At 32.2% G+C, this 13,815-nt stretch overlaps 1 protein-coding gene and 1 pseudogene across 1 annotated transcript; both read right to left on the bottom strand.

Annotated features, from left to right (window-relative positions):
- Nucleotides 1–4,999: 4,999 nt before the first annotated feature.
- LOC106431405 lies at nt 5,000–8,731 on the bottom strand (annotated as a pseudogene).
- A 3,558-nt stretch (nt 8,732–12,289) lies between these two features.
- Nucleotides 12,290–13,586, bottom strand: LOC106431403 (probable xyloglucan endotransglucosylase/hydrolase protein 25). The gene is made up of 3 exons (XM_013872202.3): nt 13,255–13,586; nt 12,991–13,184; nt 12,290–12,875 (listed from the first exon to the last, which is right to left on the bottom strand). Exons 1-3 carry the CDS (start codon nt 13,567–13,569, stop codon nt 12,494–12,496), a joined length of 891 nt encoding a protein of 296 aa, XP_013727656.2. The 5' UTR covers nt 13,570–13,586; the 3' UTR covers nt 12,290–12,493.
- Nucleotides 13,587–13,815: the final 229 nt, after the last annotated feature.

Below are 13,815 nucleotides of genomic sequence, written 5' to 3'. Positions count from 1 at the left end.
ATTTTAGTGGTTAGTTATTGCTCTTTTTTTTAATTTATCCTTAGTATAAAGTTAAAGGTAGAGGTTAAATAACATTTTCTTAAATTAAAATGATAATTGTTACAAATTTCATAATGTGTGAAAAGTTTAAAATTTCTACATAAAGTATTAACTAATTAAATTGTGTTTAAATGTCATTTAATGCTGTGTTTATAACTATTAGGAGTCATCTTAATTTGAATGAAAAATGTTAAAATAATACTTTATTTGTTTCATAATAAGTGTCATTATAACATTTTTTGTTACATAAAAATTTTCACTTTAGAATTCTATAAAAATTATATTTATTTTTAACTGAAAATTAATTGTCAACTACAGTAATTTATAAATAATTTTATTTATCTCAAATATCATTGGTCAAATTGGTGTAATCAATAACAATTTAAATACATTTCAATCAATTTTTTGATCCGTGTGAAAACTGTCAAAGTGACACTTATTAAGAAACGCAGAAAGTATTGTTTTCTCGAAAGAATAATATTTACTGTTAAACAATGGCACTTACTGTTGCAACCATAACTCAAGTGGGTTTTATAAATACGGTGCGGGACAAGCGGTACAATTGCGGTGCGGTTTTAACAGTTATATAAATATATAGATATATGATATATGTAAATATTTTTGTTACTGCTAAGTGTGGTGCGGAGCGGGGCGGTTAAAAATATTAGGAGCCATAAATTAGTAGTAGCACCATGTACACAACTTTTTGAAACCTTTAACTTCCCAATTCATTGGGTTTACCAATCTCTAGACTATAAAAATTCCGCCGTGCAACCTTTATACGAAGTCTAAACCGAATAATAAATAGTTAGATTTCCTTGATTAGGGTTATAAATTAAGTTACGATCCTTAACTTTAAAAAAGTTCATTTCAATGTTAGAATTTACAGGTGAAATAGTTTCGAAGCATTTTATCATTAAAAAGACTTATCATCACTTTTATGTCGAGATCGATACATTGAATCTTGATAGCTTTTGTTGACATGTGATTGATGAGGAGATGTTTAAGAGATGAGTGTTATCGTCCAAACACAAATGCAACCTTCTAAGATTTATTAGTTACCAATCTTGTCCATCATTTCTTATGGAACTCCCTTTCTCATATTTATCGATCTTCATTTTATTTGCTTGTTCTATAAATACCGAGTACGAGTTCTACACGTAATGAACTAAAAGGCTGGTTCAAAACGGTGTTGTATCAAAAAAATAAGGAAATGATTGTTGACTGCATTGAACGATTGATCATCACATGGTTAACCATATAAATTAAATTAATGCATATCTAACTATATGAAATATATATTATGCATGACAACTTTTCTTAACTTAATGTTATTATGTAGTTAACATCATGAGTTTAATTTTATTTCATCCTAAAATTGATATGTATGTCAGAAACTGTTTAAATCTCCCATTTTTATCAGTTAAAATATGATGTATCTTTTGACATTTGGCAAAAAAAAAATGTATCTTTTGACCAAAAAATAATGTATCTTATGGTAATTTAACTAAATATGAAAGTTATATAAGATATTATTTAACTTTGGTATTTAATTATTTTAATATGTTTGGTTATTAACTCTTAATAAAATTTCTGTAATTTGTTTGATTAATTGTGTGGTATATACTTATTTGATCAATTTTTTATTATAAAACTTATTTCATGACAATTTACTGACTTTAACATTTTTTTAAATATAAAATAAAATAAATTAATGAATTTACTTTATTTCTATTTTCATAAAAAATGTATCCATTTAAAAATGTGTCATATAAGTATATATCACACAATTAATCAAACCAATTACATAAATTTTATTAAAATTTCATAATAAAATTGATTAAAATAATTAAAAAATAAATTACATGATAGCTTATATAACTTTCATATTTAACATAAATAAAAATAATATAATTATATATTTTTCAAATACACTAAAATAAAAAATTTAAAACACTACTTATCAAAATATTGTTAAAACAAATGGATTTTGTAAATTAGATTTTGTTAAAAATATTCTTACTCTTTTAAAACGTGGGTTAAAATTTAATTTAGTTAAATTACGGTCTTGTCAGTCATATTTTATTGATGAAACAAGATATTTTAACGGTCACTGACATCTATATCAATTTTTGGATGAACGAAATTAAACATGTATCGTGAACCACATAACATCATTAAGTTAAGAGATGTTGTCATGTATAACATATATTTCGTGTAGTTAGGTATACATTAGTTTAGTTTGCATGGTTAATCATTTTTCCAAAAAAAAAAGATGTTTGTATCCATCTAAACCTTTTTATTGGATATACATGATTGTATTCAACGTATATATTATAAAAGCGAGAGAGATGCATGAGATATGATTTGCACTATTTCTCTAAAAAAAAAAGAGATATTGTTTGCACTATTTCAACTACTTGAAATGATTATGTTCTGATTGATTCGATCAGACGTTCAGAAATTCTGAATGGTATGCATGTGAGTTTGAAAAGTATTGTAGTTGAATCTTTACTGACGTTAAGACAATAATTTTGAGTTGAATTATCGGTAACAGAGAGTTACGACGTTTACATGAATGGGAAGCTGAGAAAAGATGGTCCTTACATTTGAAGTGGTACGCCCTTTTACTTTTTAAATTTCTTACCAAAAAAAAAAATAGTGGTACGTCCACATTTGCCTTTCCATTCATTCACCAAGTAAAAATGCTTCACTAGTGTTTCTTAATAAAATAAAGTAAAAGTTAACCAGTGGTGGTAGTCCAGTGGCGCTTGAGGGATTAAACCCAATACGGTGAACCCTGGTTCGAACCCCGCTGGCCACACGGATATGGGCTATTGCTTTCGGCTCATTTGAATGCCCAGGAGAGGGTCTATCCGTGGGCTGTACCTCCACCCGGGGGTTAGGTCTGTGTCTTTAATAGACCCGGGTTTAACCCTTTAATCTTCAAAAAAAAAAATAAAATAAAGTAAATAATAAAGTGGTTCAAATAGTGGTACAGATGGTTCAGGTTTGTGAAAAAAAACCATGCTCTGCTAGTTACAGTAAATACACTTCACGTTTGGAGTGTAGAAGGTGGATCTGCATTTTAAATTCATAACTTGCAAAATATATGTAGAGTCAATCAAGTATTTACATTTTTGCCAATTAATATTCTAAAAAGAATTGAACCATGCAAGGCGGTTAAAAGTAAAATAATACTCCTTTTATTTCATATTAAGTGTAATTTTAATCTTTTCTCTTGTTACAAAAAAAAGGGTTATTTTCTAATTCCAATATAAATTATACTTACTTTCAGCTGAAAATTAATTGAAAACTGCATTGATTTTATAAATAATTTTATTTATCTCAAATATTATTGGTTAGAGAATTATAATTCATAACAAGTTACATATATTTCCACCACTTTTTTAATTTGTGTGGAAAATGTCAAAATAACACTTATTTAGAAGCAGAAAAAATACATTTTTAATTGAAATCGCGGCTACCGCAACCGTTTAATTGCCGGTAAAGTGTTTGACAGTTGAAGTCTTGAAGACCATCGATATTTTAGCTTACTCGGCTAATTAAAAAAGAACAAAATTTTAATATATTTGTAGATTTTAAGTTGCAATCAAATTAGAGGACGCTTCTTTCCCTCAAATTAAGGCATGATTAGCCTCGGTCTCTTACGTGGGGTTCTTAACTTATGAACATTTTTTTTTTGTTTTTTTGTTTTTTTACACTTTTCACCTAAGAGACGGCTCTTATATCACTTATTTAAAAGACGGTTCTTAACTTTTCTTAGTTAAAATCTAAGAAAATATAATAACCATCTCTTAACCGAAGCTCAGAACCCCAGTTAAGAGACTGGAGTTAATGATGGTCTTAGAGACTTGTAAAATCGAACTGATGACACATACAGTTAAACAAGCCATATCATATGCATGTTACATAATACATACATTAACTATATATATATATATATATATAGCTGTGTATAGATAAAAACATATGTAAAAGTTGACAAAATAGATAAAATATAAAAGACCGAGGTTAATCCTTCACCTTTTAAAAATAAATTTTAATGTTCAAACCCATCAACTAAGTTTGTTGTTTTTTATTGCAAAAAAAAACTAAGTTTATTTTGGATAAAAACTCTCAAACAAACGAAAAAAACCATCAAACTAACTAAATTTAATGAATTAAACCATAACAAATCATAATTACCATTGCTACCGATAAATCTTTGGTTTAGGGGTTTCTACATTAAGTAAACATAGTTGAGAGATTTTATCATTTAAATCTAAAAAATAAAAAAAAATCTAAATTTTATAATATTATCTAAAGTTAGTAACTTAAATTTTCAAAATTAGCATTTTTAATTTTTTTTTGTAAATATATGAGTTTCATGTGTGTTTTAACATCAACATTATGTATGTATAAATTAAAAATGTAAAAACCCAGAAAATATAATAAAAATTATCTAAAGATTTATTATTAGATTTTTATTATATTTTCTCGTTTTTACATTTTTTAACTTTTAGTAATTTTATTACAAGTAAATCTTTAGATAATTTTTATTATATTTTTTGGGTTTTTACATTTTTAATTTATACATATGTAATGTTGATGTTAAAAACACATCAAACTCATATTTACAAAAAAAAATTAAAAATGCTAATTTTAAAAATTTAAGTTACTAATTTTTAGATAATATTATAAAATTTTGAGTTTTTTTAAATATTTTTAATGGTAAAATTCTGGTTTAGTTTTGAATTATGGGCTTGATTATGTGTTAAAACTCCAAGGCCCATGTGAATAAAATATGAGAGAAATTTGGGTATTTTTTTTTGTTCTCAGTGTAACAGTGCACAGAGTTCTGTTTTGCTCTGTTTTCCTGACAGAATTCTCTATTTTCACTCTGTTATGACAAAAGAAAATCTCTGTTTAGTTGCTCTATTTCAGATCGGTCTGGCTAGGAATGAATCAAATTTTATTGATATTTTAATATATGAAAATACGATAGCGTAGTCAATTATGACAGATGACCAAGAATATAATCAATAACCCAACAAGGGGAACAAATCTTAGAAATTCAAAAGAATAACAAAACCATGAGGTCAACTTAGAAAGAAAGAAACTGCATCAAGTGCTTCAATTTTCATGGTAACACCACATCAGGCGAGGTTACATTCCGTGGGTAGACCTAGAGGGAACCTCTTGTAATCAGTACAATAGTTATAGATCAAATACTCATCTTGCACCCACTTCATCTGTCCCATCTGATTGGAGTTAAGTGTAGTCCACATCCACGAGTTGCTATTCGCATTGCACGTAACCCAGTTCCATATTGAAGTTCGGCTACAGCAGTCTACGTCACTAAAACTCCTGTAGTAAGCGCTGAATGGAGCATTAGACCAATCGGTCTTGACTCGACCACCTTGCGTCGCCCAGTCATCAGCTTCCCATAGACTCGAGTATATTTTCATCGGCTGGCTCTTCGGGTAAGCCACACCGTGAGCCTCATTGTTCTTGAACACCCGGATCGGGATACCGTCCACAAGAAAGCTTTTGAGATCCCCAAACAAAATACAGAACACAAAGTCAAGAACCGTCATGGATCAAATCAAGATTCTAGAGGCAACACTAGCTCTGGGCACAACCAGATGAAACATTCACTTAATCCCACAAATTTTAAAAAGCTATTATACATAGATCACATAGCCACCAAATTATCAATACCAACATTGTGTTGAACTACATTACTTACATGATGTTGAGAGGGTTCCAAAGGACGGTGTAAGTGTGGAAATCCGCGGTGGGATCGAACCAGAGATAGAACTGCATCTCACGGTTACCTTTACCTCCTGTGAACACATTTGTATGGAGAATAGAGGTGTCAACTGGGCGGGCTGACATTGGGCTAGCCCAGTCCAATTCATTTTGGGCGGGCTATGGACATGCCCAATTAATAAATGGTCCAACTGGACAAAAGACCAATTGGTACACGGTCCAATTGGGCGAAGACCAAATGGACAATGGGTGTCCATGGGCTTCTTAAAATATAATTTCATGAGTTTAATAAAAAAAAACATAACTTTACAATTTAACCAAAAAAAACAGTTTTATCGTTAAAATAAAAAATTAATGATTTTGACGGAAAACGTAATTCACAGTTTTGACGGAAAAATGTATTTCATAAATTTGGCAGGAAATTTTAATTTTTCGATTTTGGCGGAAACACACACAATTTCTCTGTTTTGGCGGGAAAACGCAATTTCTCAGATTTTGGCGGAAAAACATAATTTCTCGGTTTTAGCGGGAAAATGCAAATTTACGGTTTTAGCGAGAAAACACAATTTTTCGATTTTGGCGGAAAACGCAATTTCTTGGATTTTGACGGAAAAATACAATTTTTCGGTTTTGGCGGAAAAATGTAATTTCTCAGATTTTGGCGGGAAAATACAATTTCTCGGTTTTGGCGGGAAAACACAATTTCTCGGTTTTGGCGGGAAAATGCAATTTCTCGGTTTTGGCGGGAAAACACAATTTCCCGGTTTTGGTGGGAAAACGCAATTTCTTGGTTTTGGCGAAAAAACACAATTTCTCGGTTTTGGCGGAAAAAACACAATTTCTCGGTTTTGGCGAGAAAATGTAATTTCTCGGGTTTGGCAGGAAAACGTAATTTTTTTTTGATTTTGGCAGAAAAACGTAATTTCTCGGTTTTGACGGAAAAATAAAAAAATATCGGTTTTGGCAGAAAAACGCGATTTTTCGGTTTTTGCGGAAAAATGAAACTTTTTCGATTTTGAGAGGAAAACATAGTTTTACAGTTTTGATAAGAAAAAAATTACTTTTATAATTTTGGAAATTAAACATAATTTTAAAATTTTAAAAATAAAATCTAAACTAATAATTAAAAAATAATTATAAATATTATTGGGTGTCCATGGGCATGCCCATTTGGACATGGTCTCTATTGGTCTTGGACATTTGTTGGACCATTGTCCAATATGGACCACCCATTACTGCCCAAAACTGAAATGGTCCAAATGGTCATGCACAATTGGGCCATGGACGGACCATTTGACAGCTCTAATGGAGAACATAAGGTTGTCCAGTAACATTCCCCAAGAACTCGAAATCGATCTCATCCCATGTCTCGCCTTTAGAGGAAAGCTGTGAAAACATTCTTAGTGTAAGATTCAAAACCGTACCACTAATGTTACAAAAAAATAAGATATATGTTTATATGTTGGTGTTACGTACGTAGTAAGCAGTGACTGTTCCTGCTGAGTTTCCAGCGACAAGTTTCATCTTCATATCGATTTTTCCAAATAGATACTCTTTCTTCGATTGAAAACCTGAACCGGAGATCTTGTCGAGAGTGCAAGTCAAGAGCTGTCCAGACTCAAATATGTTGGCACGACCATCACCCCATGTGATATCGAAGTTGTCGTAGAAACTTCCCGTGCATACGCCGATCAAGAGCAGAAGAGACAACGTCAACATCAATTTGGTCTCAAACCCCGCCATTTTTTCGCTCTGTTGTTGTTGTTTTAAGTAATTGTTTTCTGATGGTTTTGGTATGATCGCAGATTTGTGTTTAAATAGGGAGAGAGATTTTAGAAAACGAGTACATTAGAGGTTCGTGGAGTCCCATTATCGACGTGATAGTCTTGCACTAACAATTTTTAGTTAGTATTATATATATGATTTATGTTAGCTCATGATATATTAATCGTTCAACTTACAAATAAAAATATACATGTAGTTGTTTTTTCTCTCCTTCAAAGGTTATCATGCAGCTGGCTCAAATTTGTAAGTTCAGTTCATATAACAAATTTTAAATAAATTAAAATCGATTTGTACGATTAATTAAGCAATAACTCGAAATATTTGTTTTGATTTTGGGTTTTAATTGGACCGACAGGTTTTTGAAATTGAGAAAGAACATGTCAGACACGTATGTAAGAATTGTCACGCATCATTATTTAAGGCACCTACCTGCGTGAAGTATTCATGGAGTCTCTCCCATGCTTCATAATAATTACACAAATTCAGAATATTCATTTTCAGGTTGATAAATCTGGGTCAATCATAGTCAAAAACTTCAAAATACTCGATAGTTTATTATGGAATGAATAAACCAGATACGGGTCAGAGTTACCATTCATACATGTATTCAGTTTCAAATCAAGGTCAAAACATATCTTAAAAGCTATCTCTCTTGTTCTTGTTGCCTCCCTCCAGACACATCTTACAGGAATCTCACAGTTCTTCTCGGCTTCCTCTGCCCGATTCTTCATTAAAAATAAAGGATGTGCAATAGGAAAACAAACCAAATTGATAAATGAACACAACTTGATGAAGTTACATGAAAAAACAAAGATGTAAAAATAAAGCATGTGCAATACAAAAAGATAGTGACTGAGAAGAGATAGGGTCTCATTGACGTATTTGCTTGTAAAACAAGATATCGACTGGTGGGTTTAGATTAGCTAGCCTCTTCCCCAAGGAAAGGGTATACAGTCGCTGGATCTCTCTTACTTGGCATAGTAGTAATTATTTCTAGAAATTATCATATATAGTATTAATTAGTTTTGTCTTTTTTAAAGAAAATTAGTTTGATTTGTTTTCAAGAATTTATTTCTAAATAATAAATCGTGTTTAGTTACCAAAAAAAAGAATTTATTTCTAAATGGTCATATATCTTTATTAGTTTTACTAGAGTTTTTGCCCGGGCTACGCCCGGGTTTATACAAATATTTTTTATATTTATAATAAATATATTACAACAACTTTATAAAATTAATAAATTAAATTAAAATGAGTAAAACTTACAATTTTTTTTACTATCTAAATATGTATGGTTTTCCGTTCTACCACGTAAAAATGTCTAAAACCAAATTCTCTACATCCATATTTTGAGCATTATGTGCGGATCATATCAAATAAACATTTTAATTTCCTTAAATTTTCTTACATATAAATAGTATTAATGATATCTTTGTTGAATATTGGCCCAAAACAGTTTGAAAACTATATATAACTTTGGAATATCTACACACATGAAGGACATCTCTAATGACGTGGAAGTAACGAAACATTAAATTAGAAAGGATATTTGGTAAACAGAAAAGTTAACTGAATGTGGAGAAAAAAAGTTTTATACAAATTTGAAACAATTTTTCATGTTAATTCAAATGGTAAAAAATAATTTTAATTATTCTTTATAAATATCTCATGTTTTTAAACCTGACTCGGATCTGTGATCTAACTGGTAAATCCGGTGATGATATGTAATTCATTTTGGGATTTCTTAAAATCATTTACTTAAAACCCGTCAAAACATGCAAAAATTCATTAAAACCTAAGACTCAAGAACGTGTTAACAAATGAGTGAATTTTTTTATAGAAAAATTAAACTAATTGATTTTTATATTTTTCTTTTAATCATGTATAATATTCACTAATTTATTTTATTTGTAATTTTGTAGGTTGATGAAAATTTCACTATGCATCTAAAATGAAGTGAATAAAGAGTGAATATAACCAAAATTAATTAATATGATTTGTTATTAGATACTGTTATATAAAATATTAAAGTTTTGATATTTGCTTCTAGAATATTTCTATTTTGATGAAAAAATAAGTAAACCATCGAAAATGGTCTTAATAAATATCTCATAAAATATCTAAATGATAATAAAAATAAACAAAATTAAAATGAGAAGAAACATGAAAAAAGAATGAAAGAGTTCTACTATATAGATGAAAAAACTCATTTAATAGTTCAAATGCTTATTAGTCAATTTTCAAAATATTAACATGATGTAACTGGATACGTATTTGGCATGTAAAATTTGGAAATGCTATTTTAGCTAGCGCTTGAGCATATTCTACTTTAATTAAATAATTTGATATTCCAGAGCACAAATATGATTCAATACTGCAATCTAATAGCAGTACGCACATAAACGTTGGTTATCAATCTCATGTTATTCAGATACGACGAAGATACAATATCAGAAAAATCTTTATTAATTTATAATTCGAGAAACAGTTACATAGTTCATCAAATATAGTTTTGAGTTCTCGGTCAAGAAATGGAAACATATTTTAAATTCTTTGATTTGAAACAATGACTGTACATATGTCAAATATAATTGTTGAAACTAACTTATACCATTATCTTGTAAGACCACCAGCAACATTCTTCAACTTGAAATTGCACATTCAGACGTCCTTTTAGACCCTATGGGGAGTGCATACGTAACTGGTTGTATGAATCTTCCAGCACATAAGCTCAGCAAACACTTATATGCAATGGCCTTCACCTTTCTTGTTTCCAAAATCCTTCAACCTTGGTGCCTTAGATTCGTTGAAAGGGACATCTCTAGTAATCTTGGATTTTGCCTATCAAATGAATTCATAATTCGCCTATGCTTCTCGGCAAACTTTGCAATTGTACGGGAGCCTTCGATTTTTCCAGAGAAGCTACGATGTATTTAGAAGATGTGAACTATGGCGGACTCTCCATCTGTCACATTCATGATCCTGCTGTACCATTGACAGAGTTTGAACTTTCTCACATAGAACAAAGAAAACCACAATAAGAGATAGGAACCTCTGAGCTCCCGGAGAAAGAAGGGACAAAGGCGAGACCCCAAGGGCATGATCACCGGGGTTATTATTGGATACGGGTTGTTTCTGCAGTATGATCCAGCTGCAACTAAGTCATGCACTACACTGGCTATGTCCTTGCCAAGGGGTCAAATACTGCATTTAGTATTTTCACAATGTTTTGTTCCAAGGGGTCAAATACTCTTACGCCTTGTCACCGACACAGATCCTTTGTACAGCTTCAGTGTTACGGAACCCGCTGTTTTCTTGGTTAACTTCTCCATAAAAGCATCCATAGCGGATCAAACCATCTTCCTGCATAGACCATCATAAACAAAGGAGAACGAAAGGAATAAGTAAGAGAACATCAACACCGCATATCTATGAGAGATTCGTAACACCATAAAAAGGCACAAAAGGTTTTACAAATAAATTATTTTGTATAATATTAGCCTTAAGAAAAGCAAAACACAAGAGAACATCAACACAGCATACACGTAAGACATGACACATTCTTAACAGGATACCAAGGCACAAAAGGCTTTATCCAAAAACTATTTTGTATGATACCACCCTTAGAAAAAGCACAACATTAGATCATGATTATCTCCAATACAAAAGAAAAAAAGAAGACATCATCAGCTACATAGTAACATCTAATTAAAGACCAAACTCCACCCGAGCCTCGTTTTCTAAAACTGCAAACTAACTCTGTCATCCAATTCAAGACCTTGTTGTTCATAAAGCTACAGCTACACCCTCTATCAGTATAAACCAACAGACACTAATACGCAAATACGGAACAACATTCTCCAGCCATACCTACAAAGAACACCAACCCAACATCATGAACAGAAAACCCAATAAAAATGTAGAGAAATTGTTAAACCCTATGGGAATCGATTAGAAAAAAGGAAGATACTTTACCATCGGATTTGATGGAATCCAAGACGTCAGACTTGGGCTGGACTTTTTCCATGTCTTGGGATGAGTGAGTAGGAATATCTTGTGAGCTAGGATAAGGTGAGGCTGCTGAGATCATTCGGCTCCACCGTCCATGGCTGCTTCTACACACTCTTCAGGGAAAATCTTGAGACGGATCTGAGGAAAAAAGACACAAAAGAATGAAGCCTGCTTTTGACAAAGAATGTGAATGGATTGCTTTCACTCTGCATCCCTCTTTATATGAATGATAGAGGGAAGTCGAGAAGGTATGCATTTGTTTTAACAGAAACTCTGAACGGCTAAGCTGGATGAAGTAATTGAAAAGGCCACGAAAGAGGAAGACTTTAGGTTCCTGTGTGTCAAAACTGATATAGTATCCTAAAACAATTTGATTGGCTGGAATTAATTTGCATACGTGGATAGGCTAAGAGGGCTTAGTATTCTACTTTTAGTATAGTTTAGATTTTGCTCTAATACAGCTGTCACCTATTGTTCATACAATGTATATTCGTTTAGGTGTTTAATTATCTTGTTGAGAAAAGACAAAAATAAATTATCTTTAACCAAAAATATAACATATACTATTATATATAAAAGCATATATTTTTCTTATGCAAATGAAACAACAAAACACAAAACTGATCATTCACGCTCAACAAAAGCATGTAGCATAGTGGTTTTGATAATGCTGTCGCTGTGCTATAAAACCGATATGATGCATATATTATTTTATCATAATTCATACCCATTTTATTATGAGTATGTACATAGAAACAGAGGAGTTTGTTTGACATATGCCCCAAATACACACCAACATTACATACATAATTTTAACGAACCTATATACTTACTGGCTTTGGAGTTTCGGACCAAAGCTTAATTAACTACACAAGTTCCCTCGCTAGTGAATATTACACTCCTTCGGAACTCCTTGAGGAAACCTCTTGGTATCCGTACAATAGTTATAAACCATGAACTTACTCTGCACCACTCTCATCTTATCTTCCGCCGTTAGATCAAGCTTCTGAGTGAACCATCTTGGCGAACTGGCTGGACAAGATGATTTTCCAGCGAAAGAGACACATGCGTCCGCTCTAAAGTTCCTATAAGAAGCGGTGAATGGCGCGTTGGACCAGTCTGTCTTAACGAGACCTCCCCTTGTAGCCCACTGGTCTGCGTTCCACAGACTCGAGTAGAGCCTCATTGGCTGCAGCTTCGGATACTGAATCCCCCTATGTTCTAGGTTCTTGAATTGTCTTATCGCAATTCCATCAACCAAGAAACTGCATCAAAATATATGAACTCAAACGTCAATTTTTATACATATAAAGATTAGGTGTTAAGGCTTAGAATTTTCTAGTTTGAACAAAAGAGCTTTAATTTATTTGCTATACTTACACGATGTGATGAGGGTTCCATAGAACAGAGTAAGTGTGGAAATCAGCCGTTGGATCGAACCAGAGATTGAACTGTTGTTCCCTATCACCTTTTCCTTGAGTATACACATTCGTATGCATCACATATGGATCACCAGTTAGATTACCAAGAAACTCAAAATCAATCTCGTCCCACGTATCACCTTTCGACTTCAGCTGCATGAAAAAACAACCACCATGTGACATGGTAACATCGTATAAATATATGATATTATGTAACACTAACGTAGTAGGCAGTGACGGTTCCTGCAGAGTTTCCAGGAACGAGTTTGAGTTGCATATCAATTTTTCCGAACAAATACTCTTTCTTGGATTGAAATCCAGAGCCAGAGGCTCTATCGAGAGAAAGAGTGAGAAGCTCTCCGTTGTTGAGGACTTTCCCACGACCATCACCCCAAGTGATATCAAACTCCATGTCGAAAGTTCCGGCGTAAACCGGAGAGAAGAAGGTCGTTGTCGTAGCGGTGCGTGTGAGTAATATAGATAAGATGAAAGTGGAACGGTCCATGCTTTTGTCGGTAAGATTGAGAATTGAATTCATTCATTGGGAGCGTATGTGTTGGGAGGGTTTTATACAAGGGAGGGTAGTCTTAGTACACTTGTAGTTTAGTTCGCCGCTTGCGACTCTTGTGTTGTTTAATATGTGAACAGCTGGTTGTTGTGAAGCAAGCATGTGCTTACTTGTGCCTCATGTTACGTGTGCTCATTTCTTTATTTCGGTTTAAAGTCGGTCTGGCCTGGTTTAGTTTAACCCCGGTTCGATTTTTTCTTTTTTGACTACATTCAT

The sequence above is a fragment of the Brassica napus genome, chromosome A2, assembly GCF_020379485.1.
Source record: "Brassica napus cultivar Da-Ae chromosome A2, Da-Ae, whole genome shotgun sequence".
Taxonomy (NCBI): Eukaryota; Viridiplantae; Streptophyta; class Magnoliopsida; order Brassicales; family Brassicaceae; genus Brassica; species Brassica napus.
The sequence above is the reverse complement of the archived record's forward strand: the minus strand, read 5'-3'. Positions and strand labels throughout refer to the sequence as shown.